Below are 19,212 nucleotides of genomic sequence, written 5' to 3'. Positions count from 1 at the left end.
ATCTCCTCTTTAACCAGCAATGCTACCCCACCTCCTTTTCCTTTTATTCTATCCTTCCTGAATGTTGAATACCCCTGAATGTTGAGTTCCCAGCCCTGATCATCCTGGAGCCACGTCTCCGTAATCCCAATCACATCATATTTGTTAACATCTATTTGCACAATTAATTCATCCACCTTATTGCGGATACTCCTTGCATTAAGACACAAAGCCTTCAGGCTTGTTTTATTAACACCCTTTGTCCTTTTAGAATTTTGCTGTACAGTGGCCCTTTTTGTTCTTTGCCTTGGGTTTCTCTGCCCTACACTTTTCCTCATCTCCTTTCTGTCTTTTGCTTTTGGCTCCTTTTTGTTTCCCTCTGTCTCGCTGCATTGGTTCCCATCCCCCTGCCATATTAGTTTAAATCCTCCCCAACAGCACTAGCAAACACTCCCCCTAGGACATTGGTTCCAGTCCTGCCCAGGTGCAGACCGTCCGGTTTGTACTGGTCCCACCTCCCCCAGAACCGGTCCCAATGCCCCAGGAATTTGAATCCCTCCCTGCTGCACCACTGCTCAAGCCACGTATTCATCTGCGCTATCCTGCGATTCCTACTCTGACTATCACGTGGCACTGGTAGCAATCCCGAGATTACTACTTTTGAGGTCCTACTTTTTAATTTAGCTCCTAGCTCCTTAAATTCGTTTCGTAGGACCTCATCCCTTTTTTTGCCTATGTCGTTGGTACCAATGTGCACCACGACAACTGGCTGTTCTCCCTCCCATTTCAGAATGTCCTGCACCCGCTCCGAGACATCCTTGACCCTTGCACCAGGGAGGCAACATACCATCCTGGAGTCTCGGTTGCGGCCGCAGAAACGCCTATCTATTCCCCTCACAATTGAATCCCCTATCACTATCGCTCTCCCACTCTTTTTCTTGCCCTCCTGTGCAGCAGAGCCAGCCACGGTGCCATGAACTTGGCTGCTGCTGCCCTCCCCTGATGAGTCATTCCCCTCAACAGTACCCAAAGCGGTGTATCTGTTTTGCAGGGGGATGACCGCAGGGGACCCCTGCACTACCTTCCTTGCTCTACTCTTCCTGTTGGTCTTCCATTCCCTATCTGGCTGTGGACCCTTTCCCTGCGGTAAGACCAACTCACTACACGTGATACTCACGTCATTCTCAGCATCGTGGATGCTCCAGAGTGAATCCACCCTCAGCTCCAATTCCGCAACGCGGACCGTCAGGAGCTGGAGGTGGACACACTTCCCGCACACGTAGTCGTCAGGGACACCGGAAGCGTCCCTGAGTTCCCACATGGTACAGGAGGAGCATAACACCCGACCGAGCTCTCCTGCCATGACTTAACCCTTAGATACACTTAAACTGGTAATAACAATGTTAAAATGGCCTTACTACTTTTACCCCAAGCGTCTTCCTTGCGTGGAACCACGTGTCGTTGCTCCATTAGCGCTGCACCTCGTGCTTTGGACGCTATCTTTTCCCTGTCCATGCCACTGAAGCTGGGAAGGCACCCTCGGATCCAATTTTCCTCCCCGGGAGTCCTGCCACTGAAACCGGGAAAGTGCATTCGGGTCGTCTCGGACAAATCATCGCCACGCAATCGTGATGAGCGGTCTGTGCCTCGGGGGCTGCGCGGATCTGCTCTCCGGTGCCTGATTCAACCAAAGGTGGGGGCTTGCTTTGCCTCTGAGCACGGGGGACGTCGATCGCTGGAGGGATGAAGTCTTCCCAGTGCCAATGAATCTTCCCCATCCATCTTCTTCCAAGTAGCGTTGGTCCATCACCTGAAACAATCCACAACGGTAAATTGTGCACCGCGTCATCATGGGATACACTTACATCAGTTCCTTGGTGTAGGTGCGCAGCTTTGCCTGAACCGGGACCAGCTTGGGTCGTTCAGCTTGATCGCTCCACAGCCTCTCAAAGGCTTCCTGGCTCATTACTGACTGACTTGCCCCGGTGTCCACTTTCATGAAGACTGGAATGCCATTTATCTCGACTTCCATTATCACTGGCGGACAATCTATGGTGCAGGTATTTACTCCATACACTTAGTCCTGGGACTGAGCTTCCTCTCTAGCCATCTCCTCGTAATCCAAGCTGGATTCACAGCCATGTGTTGATGCCTCTTCTACATGGTGAGTCACAGCTCTTTTGCACATTCACTGGAGGTGACCCTTTGTGCTGCAGGCTTTGCACACATAGTCTCTGAACTGGCAATGATGAGCCCTGTGATTACCTCTGCAACGCCAGCATGGTGCTACTCGCCTTACGTTTGCACCTCTCAGCTGAGTTAAAGGACTAGGGGGCCCGTACGCTCTGCCCTGGGCAGATTCACGTTCAACAGTTCTGCCTGTGAAAGGTGCCATTCTATTTACAGTACTTGCCGGGTTTGAGTCCTGAGAGTGAGTCATCATCTGCTTGGAGCTGCAGCTTGAGGTCATGAATGCCTGGCTGATGCTGATGGCCTTCTGCAGAATGACGCTGGTTTCAGCAGAAGGGCCTCATGACCGATGCCAATTACGAAGACGCCTCGCAATGCATCGGCGAGGGATGCGCCAAATTCACACAGTCCTGCCAGCCTCCTGAGGTCGGCAGCGTACTTCGCGATTTCCTGGCCCTCTGGGCACGGTGTGTATAAAATCGATGCCTGGCCGTGAGGATGCTCTCCTGCGGTTTGAGTTGATCCCGAATTAGCACTTTCAGCTCCTCATATGACTTGGTCGTTGTTTTCTCTGGTGCAAGCAAGTCCCTGACGAGGCCGTAGACTGTGGGCCCACAACTGGTCAACAGGATAGCTCTGCGCTTATCTGCCAGCCTGGCCGGATCATCGCCTACCAGGTCGTTTGCTGCGAAATATTGGTTGAGCCGCTCCGTAAAAGCTTCCTAATCTTCACCCTCTGAGAACTTTTCTAATGCGCCAACGTTAGTCCTTTTTGCGTGAAAGTTCGTAATCTTGTTGCTAGTTGCGTGGCCCCCGGCCTGTGAGCATCATCGGAGCTGGCCGGGGAGCGGGAGGAGCAGCGTGGCGGCGTACCACTCCAGGGAGCAGTATGTGCTGGAGCAGGAGAACAACGGCAGTGAAGAAGGACGTCACCAAGATCCAGGTCAATGATTGTAGCGTGGGCAGGTACATCAGGAGTGGCGAGATCGGGGCGAAGGAGCTGTACAGGGACGAGATCGGGGCCCAGAAGAGGCGAGGATCCAGGGGCAGCACGGGCCAGCCCACACTGCTGGATGTGTGCACACTAGGTCCGTGCAGCAGAGCAGGTCTCCAGTCGTCTTGACACTGGACCAAGACCTAGCTCTGTCAAGCCAGTGTTGTGGCTAGTGCACAACGGCCACCACAAGTTAAAAAAATCCAAGCACAGGCATTTTCCACCCTTCAAGATTTAGTTTGGACCTGCAATCTCATTGTGCGAGGCCCCTTGGGGAAGAGTGACCATAATATGGTGGAATTCTGCATTAGGATGGAGAATGAAACAGTAAATTCAGAGACCATGGTCCAGAACTTAAAGAAGGGTAACTTTGAAGGTATGAGGCGTGAATTGGCTAGGATAGATTGGCGAATGATACTTAGGGGGTTGACTGTGGATGGGCAATGGCAGACATTTAGAGACCGCATGGATGAATTACAACAATTGTACATTCCTGTCTGGCGTAAAAATAAAAAAGGGAAGGTGGCTCAACCGTGGCTATCTAGGGAAATCAGGGATAGTATTAAAGCCAAGGAAGTGGCAGACAAATTGGCCAGAAATAGCAACGAACCTGGGGACTGGGAGAAATTTAGAACTCAGCAGAGGAGGACAAAGGGTTTGATTAGGGCAGGGAAAATGGAGTACGAGAAGAAGCTTGCAGGGAACATTAAGGTGGATTGCAAAAGTTTCTATAGGTATGTAAAGAGAAAAAGGTTAGTAAAGACAAACATAGGTCCCCTGCAGTCAGAATCAGGGGAAGTCATAACGGGGAACAAAGAAATGGCAGACCAATTGAACAAGTACTTTGGTTCGGTATTCACTAAGGAGGATACAAACAACCTTCCGGATATAAAAGGGGTCAGAGGGTCTAGTAAGGAGGGGGAACTGAGGGAAATCTTTATTAGTCAGGAAATTGTGTTGGGGAAATTGATGGGATTGAAGGCCGATAAATCCCCAGGGCCTGATGGACTGCATCCCAGAGTACTTAAGGAGGTGGCCTTGGAAATAGCGGATGCATTGACAGTCATTTTCCAACATTACATTAACTCTGGATCAGTTCCTATGGAGTGGAGGGTAGCCAATGTAACCCCACTTTTTAAAAAAGGAGGGAGAGAGAAAACAGGGAATTATAGACCGGTCAGCCTGACCTCAGTAGTGGGTAAAATGATGGAATCAATTATTAAGGATGTCATAGCAGTGCATCTGGAAAATGGTGACATGATAGGTCCAAGTCAGCATGGATTTGTGAAAGGGAAATCATGCTTGACAAATCTTCTGGAATTTTTTGAGGATGTTTCCAGTAAAGTGGACAAAGGAGAACCAGTTGATGTGGTATATTTGGACTTTCAGAAGGCTTTCGACAAGGTCCCACACAAGAGATTAATGTGCAAAGTTAAAGCACATGGGATTGGGGGTAGTGTGCTGACGTGGATTGAGAACTGGTTGTCAGACAGGAAGCAAAGAGTAGGAGTAAACGGGTACTTTTCAGAATGGCAGGCAGTGACTAGTGGGGTGCCGCAAGGTTCTGTGCTGGGGCCCCAGCTGTTTACATTGTACATTAATGATTTAGACGAGGGGATTAAATGCAGTATCTCCAAATTTGCGGATGACACTAAGTTGGGTGGCAGTGTGAGCTGCGAGGAGGATGCTATTAGGCTGCAGAGTGACTTGGATAGGTTAGGTGAGTGGGCAAATGCATGGCAGATGAAGTATAATGTGGATAAATGTGAGGTTATCCACTTTGGTGGTAAAAACAGAGAGACAGACTATTATCTGAATGGTGACAGATTAGGAAAAGGGAAGGTGCAACGAGACCTGGGTGTCATGGTACATCAGTCATTGAAGGTTAGCATGCAGGTACAGCAGGCGGTTAAGAAAGCAAATGGCATGTTGGCCTTCATAGCGAGGGGATTTGAAAACAGGGGCAGGGAGGTGTTGCTACAGTTGTACAGGGCCTTGGTGAGGCCACACCTGGAGTATTGTGTACAGTTTTGGTCTCCTAACTTGAGGAAGGACATTCTTGCTATTGAGGGAGTGCAGCGAAGATTCACCAGACTGATTCCCGGGATGGCGGGACTGACCTATCAAGAAAGACTGGATCAACTGGGCTTGTATTCACTGGAGTTCAGAAGAATGAGAGGGGACCTCATAGAAACGTTTAAAATTCTGACTGGTTTAGACAGGTTAGATGCAGGAAGAATGTTCCCAATGTTGGGGAAGTCCAGAACCAGGGGTCACAGTCTGAGGATAAGGGGTAAGCCATTTAGGACCGAGATGAGGAGAAACTTCTTCACCCAGAGAGTGGTGAACCTGTGGAATTCTCTACCACAGAAAGTAGTTGAGGCCAATTCACTAAATATATTCAAAAGGGAGTTAGATGAAGTCCTGACTACTCGGGGGATCAAGGGTTATGGCGAGAAAGCAGGAAGGGGGTACTGAAGTTTCATGTTCAGCCATGAACTCATTGAATGGCGGTGCAGGCTAGAAGGGCTGAATGGCCTGCTCCTGCACCTATTTTCTATGTTTCTATGTTTCTATGTTTCTATGAAACACCTGTGAACTTTTTGACATGGAAGCACGTCATCCTCGGTTCGAGGGACTGTCTATGATGATGATGAATACTCTTATGAATGACTCCACGAGGTCTAGTATTGTACTTGAGCTGTTGTGATCTTAGCCCCATTTATTGTAACTCCAGAGTGAGGTACAAGCATGGAGGGCAGACTTTTATACTGGGCTCTGCACACCTATGCAGGTGACCCTCAGGTCTCCCACCGCAGTGCCCTACATTGTCTACATACATGACATACATGGTATTACTTTGTAGAGAGAGATTTGTCCGATCTGTTTCTTCAAATGTGTAAACAAGGTAACATGGGTTTGCGTTAAACTGCTCAATTGGTTATTGCACCTTTCTTTGGTTGCTGTTTGAATGCACTCAATCTTAACAATGACATTTCTCTTGAAGTTTAGCTCGCTTGATTTACTGAAAAAACGAGCCTTGTTGGAGTTGCTGGTCAGTGAGACATTCGACCATGGGCACCGGCACACCTCTGATCCATTGTCTCACGTTCCCACCACCAGTGTTCTGAGACCTGTTGCTGGGAGGTGTGAGAAAGCGTCTGGTTAACTCTCTCTTCGGTTTCCTCTTCCTTACACAGCGACTACACTCCAACTTCATTGGCTGTAAAGCACTTTGAGACTTCTGGTGGTCGTGAAAGGCGCTATATAAATGCAAGTTCGGAGGCGGGAGTGCGTCGGAGGCAGGCCTATAAAAGGCCCAACGCGGCGGGAGTTCGGAGAGGCGAGAGTGCGTCGGAGGCAGGCCTATAAAAGGCCCAACGCGGCGGGAGTTCGGAGAGGCGGGAGTGCGTCGGAGGCAGGCCTATAAAAGGCCCAACGCGGCGGGAGTTCGGGGAGTTCGGAGAGGTGGGAGTGCGTAGGAGGCAGGCCTATAAAAGGCCCAACGCGGCGGGAGTTCGGAGAGGTGGGAGTGCATCGGAGGCAGGCCTATAAAAGGCCCAACGCGGCGGGAGTTCGGAGAGGTGGGAGTGCATCGGAGGCAGGCCTATAAAAGGCCCAACGCGGCGGGAGTTCGGAGAGGCGGGAGTGCGTCGGAGGCAGGCCTATAAAAGGCCCAACACGGCGGGAGTTCGGGGAGTTCGGAGAGGCGGGAGTGCGTCGGAGGCAGGCCTATAAAAGGCCCAACACGGCGGGAGTTCGGGGAGTTCGGAGAGGCGGGAGTGCGTCGGAGGCAGGCCTATAAAAGGCCCAACGCGGCGGGAGTTCGGAGAGGCGGGAGTGCGTCGGAGGCCTACCGGTGCAGCTGCAGCAGGGAGGAATAAAAGAAGTAGCAAGAAATCGAAAGGTGACGTCACAGCCAAGGGGGTAAGTGATTGGCTGGTGATTGGTGAGTAGTTTTTCTTTTTCTTTTTCTTTTCTTTATCAGTAAGTAACCTTTTAACATTGTTGTTGCCCAATTAGGTTAATCTAAGGGTTAAGTCATGGCAGGAGAGCTCGGACACGTGTTATGCTCCTCCTGTACTATGTGGGAACTCAGGGACGCTTCCGGTGTCCCTGACGACTACATGTGCAGGAATTGTATCCGCCTCCAGCTCCTGACGGACTGCATTGCGGCACTGGAGTTGCGGGTGGATTCACTCTGGAGCATCCACGATGCTGAGAATGACTTGAATAGCACGTTTAGTAAATTGGTCTTACCGCAGGTAAAGGGTACACAGCCAGATAGGGAATGGAAGACCAACAGAAAGAGCAGTGCAAGGAAGGTAGTGCAGGAGTCCCCTGCGAGCATCACCCTGCAAAACAGATACACCGCTTTGGGTACTGTTGAGGGGGATGATTCATCAGGGGAGGGCAGCAGCAGCCAAGTTCATGGCATCGTGGCTGGCTCTGCTGCACAGCAGGTCAGGAAAAAGAGTAGGAGAGCGATAGTGATAGGGGATTCAATTGTAAGGGGAACATATAGGCATTTCTGCGGCCGCAACCGAGACTCCAGGATGGTATGTTGCCTCCCTGGTGCAAGGGTCAAGATGTCTCAGAGCGGGTGCAGGACATTCTGAAAAGGGAGGGTGAACAGCCAGTTGTCGTGGTGCATATAGGTACCAACGATATAGGTAAAATACGGGATGAGGTCCTACGAGACGAATTTAGGGAGCTAGGAGTTAAATTAAAAAGTAGGACCTCAAAAGTAGTAATCTCAGGATTGCTACCAGTGTCATGTGCTAGTCAGAGTAGGAATTGCAGGATAGCTCAGATGAATACGTGGCTTGAGGAGTGGTGCAGAAGGGAGGGATTTAAATTCCTGGGGCATTGGAACCGGTTCTGGGGGAGGTGGAACCAGTACAAACTGGACGGTCTGCACCTGGGCAGGACTGGAACCAATGTCCTAAGGGAAGTGTTTGCTAGTGCTGTTGGGAGGAGTTAAACTAATATGGCAGGGGGATGGGAACTTATGCAGGGAGACAGAGGGAAATAAAATGGAGTCAGAAGCAAAAGATAGAAAGGAGAATAGTAAAAGCAGAGGGCAGAGAAATCCAAGGCAAAAAACAAAAAGGGCCACATTACAGCAAAATTCTAAAGGGGCAAAGTATGTTAAAAAGACAAGCCTGAAGGCTCTATGCCTCAATGCGAAGAGTATTCGGAATAAGGTGGATGAATTAACTGCGCAGATAGCAGATGTGATTGGCATCACGGAGACATGGCTCCAGGTTGACCAAGGCTGTGAACTCAACATCCAAGGGTATTCAGCATTTAGGAAGGATAGACAGAAAGGAAAAGGAGGTGGGGTGGTGTTGCTGGTTAAAGATGAAATCAATGCAATTGTAAGGAAGGACATTAACTTGGATGATGTGGAATCGGTATGGGTGGAGCTACGGAACACCAAAGGGCAGAAAATGCTAGTGGGAGTTGTGTACAGGCCACCAAATAGTAGTAGTGAGGTTGGGGACAGCATCAAACAAGAAATAAGGGAGATGTGCAATAAAGGTACAGCAGTAATCATGGGCGACTTTAATCTACATATTGATTGGGCTAACCTAATTGGTAGCAATGCGGTGGAGGAGGATTTCCTGAAGTGTATTAGGGATGGTTTTCTGGACCAATATGACGAGGAACCAACCAGAGAGCTGGCCATCCTCGACTGGGTGATGTGTAATGAGAAAGGACTAATCAGCATTCTTGTTGTGCGAGGCCCCTTGGTGAAGAGTGACCATAATATGGTAGAATTCCTTATTAAGATGGAGAGTGACAAAGTTAATTCAGAAACTCGGGTCCTAAACTTAAGGAAAGGTAACTTCGACGGTATGAGGCGTAAATTGGCTAGAACAGACTGGCAAACGATACTTAAAGGGTTGAGGGTGGATAAGCAATGGAAAACATTTAAAGATCACATGGATGAACTTCAGCAATTGTACATCCCTGTCTGGAGTAAAAATAAAACTCGGAAGGTGGCTCAACCATGGCTAACAAGGGAAATTAAGGATAGTGTTAAAGCCAAGGAAGAGGCATATAAATTGGCTAAAAAAAACAGCAACACACCTGAGAACTGGGAGAAATTTAGAATTCAACAGAGGAGGACTAAGGGTTTAATTAAGAAGGGGAAAATAGAGTATGAGAGGAAGCTAGCAGGGAACATAAAAACTGACTGCAAAAGCTTCTATAAACATGTGAAGAGAAAAAGATTAGTGAAGACAAACGTAGGCCCCTTGCAGTTGGATTCAGGTGAATTTATAATGGAGAGCAAAGAAATGGCAGACTAATTGAACCAATACTTTGGGTCTGTCTTCATGAAGGAAGACACAAATAACCTTCTGAATGTACTGGGGACAGAGGGTCTAGTGAGAAGGTGGAACTGAAGGATATCCTTATTAGGCGGGAAATTGTGTTAGGGAAATGATGGAATTGAAGGCCGATAAATCCCCGGGGCCTGATAGTCGGCATCCCAGAGTACTTAAGGAAGTGGCCCTAGAAATAGTGGATGCATTGGTGATCATTTTCCAACAGTCTATCAACTCTGGATCAGTTCCTATGGACTGGAGGGTAGCTAATGTAACACCACTTTTTAAAAAAGGAGGGAGAGAGAAAACCGGTAATTATAGACCGGTTAGCCTGACATCAGTAGTAGGGAAAATGTTGGAATCAATCATTAAGGATGAAATAGCAGCGCATTTGGAAAGCAGTGACAGGATCGGACCAATTCAGCATGGATTTATGAAAGGGAAATCAAGCTTGACAAATCTTCTGGAAATTTTTGAGGATGTAACTAGCAGAGTGGACAAGGGTGAACCAGTGCATGTGGTGTATTTGGCCTTTCAAAAGGCTTTTGACAAGGTCCCGCATAAGAGATTGGTGTGTAAAATCAAAGTGCATGGTATTGGGGGTAATGTACTGACGTGAATAGAGAACTGGTTGGCAGACAGGAAGCAGAGAGTCGGGATAAACGGGTCCTTTTCAGAATGGCAGGCAGTGACTAGTGGAGTGCCGCAGGGCTCAGTGCTGGGATCCCAGCTCTTTACAATATACTTTAACGATTTAGATGAAGGAATTGAGTGTAATATCTACAAGTTTGTGGATGACACTAAACTGGGTGGCGGTGTGAGCTGTGAGGAGGACGCTAAGAGGCTGCAGGGTGACTTGGACAGGTTAGGTGAGTGGGCAAATGCATGGCAGATGCAGTATAATGTGGATAAATGTGAGGTTATCCATTTTGGGGGCAAAATCACGAAGGCAGAATATTATCTGAATGGCGGCAGATTAGGAAAAGGGGAGGTGCAACGAGACCTGGGTGTCATGGTTCATCAGTCACTGAAAGTGGGCATTCAGGTTCAGCAGGCGGTAAAGAAGGCAAATGGTATGTTAGCCTTCATAGATAGGGGATTTGAGTATCGGAGCAGGGAGGTCTTACTGCAGTTATACAGGGCCTTAGTGAGCACTCACCTGGAATATTGTGTTCAGTTTTGGTCTCCTAATCTGAGGAAGGACGTTATTGCTATTGAGGGAGTGCAGCGAAGGTTCACCAGGCTGATTCCAGGGATGGCTGGATTGTCATATGAGGAGAGATTGGATCAACTGGGCCTTTATTCACTGGAGTTTAGAAGGATGATCTCATAGAAACGTATAAGATTCTGATGGGACTGGACAAGTTAGATGCGGGAAGAATGTTCCCGATGTTGGGGAAGTCCAGAACCAGGCGACATAGTCTTAGGATAAGGGGTAGGCCATTTAAGTCTGAGATGAGGAGAAACCTCTTCACGCAGAGAGTTGTTAACCTGTGGAATTCCCTGCCGCAGAGAGTTGTTGATGCCAGTTCATTGGATATATTTAAGAGGGAGTTAGATATGGCCCTTATGGCTTAGGGGATCAAGGGGTATGGAGAAAAAGCAGGAAAGGGGAACTGAAGGAATGATCAGCCATGATCTTATTGAATGCAGGCTTGAAGGGCCGAATGGCCTACTCCTGCACCTATTTTCTATGTTTCTATGTTTCTATGCAAGTCTTTCTTTCTTCCTGTCCTGAAAACACATGGCTTCTTCTCAGCGCCTCTGCCTGTGGCCCAAGCTAAGATCAGCAACTCGGTGTGTGGGCTAATCGCAGCCTCGGGTACCTCATATCTGGTCAAAGTGTCTGTGCTGATGGAGAGGGCAGATTGAAATCACACCAGTGTATAACTGCTTTACCATTTTATACTTATGCCAAAGGAAGTTTTGACTGTGTAGAGACTTCGATGTATAGAAGAAAAGAAAGACTTGCATTTGTACAGCAGTTTTCATGACCTCAGGATTGCCTAAAGTGCTTTACAGCCAATGAAGTACTTTTTGAAGTCTATTCACTCTTGTAATGTAGGAAATGCGGCAGCCAGTTTGTGCATAGCAAGCTCCCACAAACAACATTGTGATAATGACCAGATAATTTGTTTCAGATGTTGGTTGAGGGATAAATATTGGCCAGAACATCAGGGAGAACTCCTCAGGTCTTTTTCAAGAAAGATCCTGCAGCACTATTATGTCCACCTGAGAGGGCAGTTGGGGCCTCGGTTTAACATCTCATTGGAAAGACAGTGCGGCACTCCCTGCAAGTCATTGGGTCTGCTCTTTGACCATGGGTAACAACCCATGAACAACCATGCAGCAAGTGAAACACTGTGGGTAACACTGACCCATGCAATAGATCATTTCCATTTAGTTCCAAGCAGTAGGCTTGCTTCAGAGTCCCTCTCTGGAAGAGCTTCCTCATTTCAGCTGGTCGCACCAGGCAGCGGGCACTCAACTCAACCAATGCCAATGCCCTCCTCATTAGCTCATGTCCCTTCAGACTTTACATCCCTTAGCTTCATATTTGGCCACTGCATTTCTCCAACTGAAGCCTCTTGTCTCATTTGGTCCTGCATTCCCCTCAAGCGATGTGTTGTTCTGTATGGAATCGTGTGCAGTTAAATCCACATCTTACCACCATGTCGCTTGGCACACTGGAAACAAGTGGTGCATTGATGCATGGTCCGCTCCATTTCAGAGATTTTGGCATCTTAACGCAGGAAGTTAGATAGTATTGACATAAATCAAGGCCTTCGATATTCTCATCTTCTGACTAGGCCAAAGGTGGGTTTGGGGCTGAGGCATGCAATTTTAACACGTTAACATAGAAAAACGAGCAGCGGGTACACAGAGCTTGGAGAGGTAAAATGACTAAATGCGCAAGCTCGTTTTCCATGACCACTTTCAGGCCAGTGAAAGTTAACTGTTGCTATAGCAACGGTTCACGCACCATTCAGTTCTTCAGCAGCACATTGAGGTAATTGCTCAGGTGCAAAAATGCTCTTTAATTTGTTCCCATGTAATCTTAGTCACATGGAAAGCTCCTCCACTGCTTTGCCACCTTGCTGTGAATTACTTGCACTCTTCACGACCCACACTAACTAAATCTTTCCAATTCACTGGAAAGAAAAGGCCTGAAAACAATATTATCCTGGATTTAATTGTTATGGGTCTCCTAGTCATAGTGTTTATGGTTCCACCACAGTTAATTACACCACAGACTAATGTGATAAACTGGAATTGCAACAAACTCAGTATTTGATTACATTGAATTCATTCCCTGAAAGTATTACTTTCCTCTGAAAAAACTGTGAGATAAATATTCCTCTGTTCATTGAGGGTGACAAATTCACTTTTTACTCAAAACAACGTTTCCACTACTAGGGGAACATAGAGCCCTGCACTCATTGAAAGAAAGAAAAGACTTGCATTTATATAGTGCTTTTCATGACCTCAAGGCGTCCCAAACGCTTTTCAGCCAATGAAGCACTTTTGAAGTGTAGTCACAGCTGTAACGTAAGAAACACGGCAGCCAATTTGCACACAGCAATCTCCCACAAACAGCAATGTGAGAATGACCAGATAATTTGCTTCTTGGCCTGTGCGGAGTTAGTTGATCAAGCCCAGTTGCAGGAGAAACTCGGACAATTCAGTTGTTGGGTGCACTCTCACCTGAGTCAGAAGGTTGTGGGTTCAAGTCCCACTCCAGGTCTTGAGGACATATTCTAGGCTGACACTTTAGTGCAGTGCTGAGGGAGCGCTGCACTGTCGGAGGTGCTATCTTTTGGATGAGTTGTTAAACCGAGGCCCGGTCTGCCCTCTCGGGTGGACGTAAAAGATCCCATGGCACAATTCGAAGAAAAGCAGGGGAGTTCTCCCAGTGTCCTGGCCAATATTTAACCCTCAACCGACATCATTAAAATAGAATATCTTGCCATTTATTTCATTGCTGATTATGGGACCTTGTTGTGCACAAATTGACTGCCACATTACAGCAGGGACTACATTTCAAAAGTACTTATTTGGCTGTGAAAAGTTTGGGATGGCCTGAGGTCATGAAAGGTGCTATATGAATGTGATTACTACTTTCTTAGTGAAATAGGTTTGAGTCCTTATTTAAATGGAGGAGACGGAATGTCATTGGGGTTCCAGCTTAAAGAATAGTCTATATAGCAATAATGCTCCCTTTAAGTGCAGAAAACTGTAGGTCAATATCTTTCCCCTTTAAATGGAGCAGGCCATCCGTCTGTATACGTCCCCTTTAAATGAAGCAAATTGTGCAGCAATGGTTCAGACCCTTGCAAACATTGGCGCCCTCCAGCATGCACCTTGACCTAAACCCTCTGAAGGCAATGACAACTGCCCACAGTAGACTCTGCTCTCACTGCAATAAGTATCTTTTGTTGGTATTGTAACAGATACAGCATTTTGATGTTGGAGTAACGGTGCAAAGACACAAATCCAGATTCCACATTGAGCTTACAGATGCTCTGGGATTCCCTTGCAGGCCCCAGTTTTAGAGACTAGAGCTGAACAACATTTGAGTTTCCCTTTAATTGGAGTAGATGATATATCAGTAGATTTCTCCTATAAATGGAATAGACTGAAAGTCATTTGAACTCCTCTTTAAATGGAGCACGCTGCAAATCAGGATGATTTTCCCTCTATGGCATGCCTTTTAAATGAAACGGATTGAGCATCAGTTGAGCTCCCCTTTAAACGGAGCATGCTGCATATCGGGATGATTTCCCCTTTAAGGCATGGACAGTGTATCAGTCAAGCTGCCCTGTCACTGTAACACACTGCAGGTTCCACCTACTGGCTAACTGGGGCAGCCACTCTGGAGTTGGAGCCGTGGAGGAAGCGTTCACAGGCTTCCTCCCCCCTTTCTCCTTGAGGAAACAGCAGAGTTCTGCGATCCTCAGGCAGGTGGAAAGTATGGGCAAGCACCACATATTAAAGGGTCAGTCTGCTGGAGATCTAAATTCTGTGCTGGCTTTCAGGAAAAGAAAGCGGCTTTGCTGAAATGTAAGTGTCCTAGTTGTTGTCTGGTAACGTTGCTCTGTGTTGTGGATGTTGCAGGATTTGACTGGCACAGATTGGAAATGGCTGGACTGCAGGAGATACGAATGACAGAGGAGAAGCCTCTGCTGCGGGAGCAGGTGTCAATGGTGAGTCACTGTAGGATTTGATTAAAAACGAATGTCTCAAAGACCCTAAGGTGGGCCGGCTTACTGAGAGTCATCGGTGCCTGCAGCCCCTGTCAATAACTGACTTACGATATTGAAATCCTTTCCCCAGTGCTTTGCAGAGCTTGTCTATTGCTTAATTATAATCACGTTGCATCCTAATTAATGCAAGACCACCTCAGTTTGTCTGGTTGTTTTATGAATGCTTACTTTAATCTTGCCCTAGTTTCCTTTAATATAGCTTCTGTGTGCTGTTACTGGTGAACTGGGTCTCTTCCCCCCCCACCCCCCCCCCCCCCGCAACCCCCTCCCCCTCACATGCGCACAAGTAGGGAATTAAAATAAATATCCGGTCTGTACTGATCTTCACTCAGGCAGTGATGGGATGCTGCCGTTAGCCTTGAGACCTGTCGGTAAAGGAGAGAGAGAGAGGAAAAAAAAAATCTGGGGTCCTGCTCCCAATTACTGTCTGGTGATCCCGCTTGTGAATGTCTGGTCTGGGCAGGATTGTGCTCCGCTGTGACGGCCCCCTCTCGTGACCAAATAACATGCCAACGCTCATTATCTGAACTCGGATATGAAGAGCTCTGTGCCCAAGAAAGCACGCGATACCTTCAGGAGAGGATGGAAGGGGTGAAAAGTGGAATGGAAACTAAGTCCTTATCAACCATTCACATACACAGATTAGGAGCGGTACAGTAGTGTAGTGGTTCTGTTACTGGGCCAGTAATCCAGAGGCCTGGAAAAGTCCCACAATGACAGTTTGAAGTATTTAATTCAGTTTTATTTAAATCTGAAAATTAAAGGCTGGGACCAGTTTTTTTTTTAAAGTGACCATGAAGCTTTTGGATTGTCGTAAAATCTCAACTGTTCACGAATATCCTTTAGGGAAGGAAACCTGTCGCCCTTACCCAGTCTGCCCTATATGTGATTCAAGTCCCTCACCAATGTGGTTGACTCTTAATTGCCCTCTGAAGTGGCCTAGCAAGCACTCAGTTGTATCACCAGCTTCTAAGAGCAACTAAGGATCGGCAGTAAATGCTGGCGGTGTCATTCTGTGATGCAAATATTCCCTGCCACTTGTCAGCCCATGCCTGCATGTTACCTCGGCCCAGTTGTAGGCTGGCATGGGCTGCTTTATTATCGTGGGGGGGAGTTGTGTGCAGCTGAACACTGGAATCACCAGTGAACAGCCGACACATAGAAACATAGAAACATAGAAAATAGGTGCAGGAGTAGGCCATTCGGCCCTTCTAGCCTGCACCGCCATTCAATGAGTTCATGGCTGAACATTCAACTTCAGTACCCCATTCCTGCTTTCTCGCCATACCCCTTGATCCCCCTAGCAGTAAGGACCTCATCTAACTCCTTTTTGAATATATTTAGTGAATTGGCCTCAACAACTTTCTGTGGTAGAGAATTCCACAGGTTCACCACTCTCTGGGTGAAGAAGTTCCTCCGCATCTCGGTCCTAAATGGCTTACCCCTTATCCTTAGACTGTGACCCCTGGTTCTGGACTTCCCCAACATTGGGAACATTCTTCCTGCATCTAACCTGTCTAACCCCGTCAGAATTTTATATGTTTCTATGAGGTCCCCTCATGATGGGGAAGGTCATAACGGAGCAGCTGAAGATGGTTGGGCCTAGGTCACTTCTGTGAGAACTCTGCAATAATGTCCTGTGGCTCTGATTACCGATCTCCCACAACCATGGCCATCTGCCTTTGCATCATGTATGACTCCAGCTATTGGAGGATTTTCCCTTTGACCCTCTTTGACTTCCATTTTGCTCAGGCACCTTGGTGCCATATTCAGTCAAAAGCTGCCTTGATGGCAAGGGCAGCTATTCTCCCCCTTTCTCTTACATTCAAGCCGTGCCCATGTCTAATCTCACACTGAGGAGTGAAATTAGACAAAATGTTTACAGTTAAAGAGCTAGCACCAGCACAGGCTAAACGGGCAAAGTAGCCTCATTTTATGCTGTAATTTCTATGACATTTGTCTGTAGTTCCTACTGACTGTTGATATTGACAGATGCCTTGGATCACGTTGCCTCCCCAATGAAGTGAGGCAGTTGGCAGAACTTGTGTTCGTGAGAAAGTAGAAAATAATCAGAAAATGTGGAAAGGCTGAATGCTTTTAATGAGATTTTCTGAGCTATTCATCTCCCTGGCAAAGGAAGGAGAATGATGGGCTACATTTTAATTTTCTCAGTATCGTACAGCATAAAAATAGAAGAGTCTTTAACAGGAACATTAGCAATATTACAAAGAATGATGGGTTGGTGTCACTGATTCCAAGAAAATAATCTCATTGATGGGCTCAGATGAAGCAGGGAACATTGAACAGCCATGCATAAGCTGTTTGTTGTCCTTTGGTCCCGAGATCTTCATTATTCTCTCCCACACATTCCTTTTTATAACATAAATACCATGTTCTTTCTAATCATAAAGGTTAAGGCAGCTCCATGTCGTTTGGAAGGAATCTTTTCCTCAGCAGCTGCTGATGCCAAAATCAAAGGCCAGCATGTTATGTTCAGTCAATGTTTGATGACCCTCACTGAAAGATAAAATTTGTGATATAATCATAAAATTAATCCAGAGCGGCAATATTGCTGCTCTGTCTGTCTGCCAGTCTCTCTTAAGATATGTGGCCCTGAGTTTCTTGTGTCGCTGTGCCAAGAATGCAGTATAATCTGAGTTGGTGAGTGTACAAAATGGGCCCGGAATCGCTGTGCCAACCCCTATCCGTTCCTTGCAAGTGCCGCAGTTTCTGAAGGGGGACCGACAGGAAGTACCTGCTCTCCTATCGTGTGGGTTTAAGCAAATGCCGGCGTGGCAGAATGGCACAGTAAGACCAATTTTCTGTCATTTGCCATCACAAAGCGGCTTATTTGCCAACCAGTATCAGCTGATAAACTTGGAAGTGGAATTTAAAGGGACAATCTTTGCTAAATTATGTTTGCATGCTCAATCTTTTTTTTTTGTTGCTTTGATCTGGATTTTTTCTTGTTGGAGAGCAACTGACAGTCTTCACTCTATTTCTGGAGAATACTCTGAGCGGGGGACAGCAATTCTTTTTTAGCCTAAATCCACTGGAAAGATAGCACAATGGGTTTTCCTCTGGGGATCTCTCTGTTTATAATTTATCTGGAGGATGAAGAGGAGGAATGCAAAGAGGCCAGGCTCAGCTGACAGTACAGGGGCAGGATGAGCCCTTCCTGTCAGTACCCAACCAGAGTCTACAGACCTTGGTGTTCGTAACTACGACATCTCCCAGCATGCCAACTCCCTTACGAGTCTTGGGTAAACCACCACATTTGGAGTGGGTAATCCCCAATCCTGTCCGGTAATGGAAAAGACCAGGATGGTCATTCTTAGGACTGCTAGTGAGTAGACAATGGAGGAATAAACTTTTAAATTCGATCTGAGTTAACTTAGACAGAAAAACAATGTAACCAACTATGTTCAAGGACTCGTTTGATACAATAAACATGGTAAAAACAGAGAGACAGACTATTATCTGAATGGTGACAGATTAGAAAAAGGGGAGGTGCAACGAGACCTGGGTGTCATGGTACATCAGTCATTGAAGGTTGGCATGCAGGTACAGCAGGCGGTTAAGAAAGCAAATGGCATGTTGGCCTTCATAGCAAGGGGATTTGAGTATAGGGGCAGGGAGGTGTTACTACAGTTGTACAAGGCCTTAGTGAGGCCACATCTGGAGTATTGTGTACAGTTTTGGTCTCCTAACTTGAGGAAGGAAATTCTTGCTAATGAGGGAGTGCAGCGAAGGTTCACCAGACTGATTCCCGGGATGGCGGGACTGACCTATCAAGAAAGACTGGATCAACTGGGCTTGTATTCACTGGAGTTCAGAAGAATGAGAGGGGACCTCATAGAAACGCTTAAAATTCTGATGGGTTTAGACAGGTTAGATGCAGGAAGAATGTTCCCAATGTTGGGGAAGTCCAGAACCAGGGGTCAAAGTCCAAGGATAAGGGGTAAGCCATTTAGGACTGAGATGAGGAGAAACTTCTTCACCCAGAGAGTGGTGAACCTGTGGAATTCTCTACCACAGAAAGTTGTTGAGGCCAATTCACTAAATATATTCAAAAAGGAGTTAGATGTAGTCCTTACTACTAGGGGGATCAAGGGGTATGGCGAGAAAGCAGGAATGGGGTACTGAAGTTGCATGTTCAGCCATGAACTTATTGAATGGCGGTGCAGGCTCGAAGGGCCAAATGGCCTACTCCTGCACCTATTTTCTATGTTTCTATGTTTCTACATGATATACAGAGTTGACACTGCCTCACTCATTACCTTCCATCCAAGTTTCAACTCCACAAATAACTTTAATTCTCAACCTTGACCCCAAGACTGTCTACATATTGCCAACTCAACTCAACACTTGCCTCCATTCCTATCCAGCCTCAGAAATGCCACCACTCCTGGCCTCAGTTCTAGAAATGTCCCTGCCTGCCTCGAGTTCC

At 47.0% G+C, this 19,212-nt stretch overlaps 1 protein-coding gene across 3 annotated transcripts in view; it reads left to right on the top strand.

Annotated features, from left to right (window-relative positions):
• ndrg4 (NDRG family member 4) overlaps positions 1–19,212 on the top strand; it is a 205,850-nt gene that overhangs the window by 10,052 nt on the left and 176,586 nt on the right. For 2 of the 3 annotated variants that reach the window (XM_070897801.1, XM_070897802.1), the window contains one exon: positions 14,614–14,702. In XM_070897801.1, the coding sequence (XP_070753902.1) occupies positions 14,637–14,702 (66 nt within the window). In that variant the 5' untranslated portion in view covers positions 14,614–14,636. Of the gene's footprint in view, positions 1–14,344; positions 14,495–14,613; positions 14,703–19,212 lie in introns of those variants that run through there. The other variant, XM_070897800.1, reaches the window with a different exon arrangement.

Source organism: Pristiophorus japonicus, chromosome 13, assembly GCF_044704955.1.
Source record: "Pristiophorus japonicus isolate sPriJap1 chromosome 13, sPriJap1.hap1, whole genome shotgun sequence".
Classification (NCBI taxonomy): domain Eukaryota; kingdom Metazoa; phylum Chordata; class Chondrichthyes; family Pristiophoridae; genus Pristiophorus; species Pristiophorus japonicus.
The sequence above is the reverse complement of the archived record's forward strand: the minus strand, read 5'-3'. Positions and strand labels throughout refer to the sequence as shown.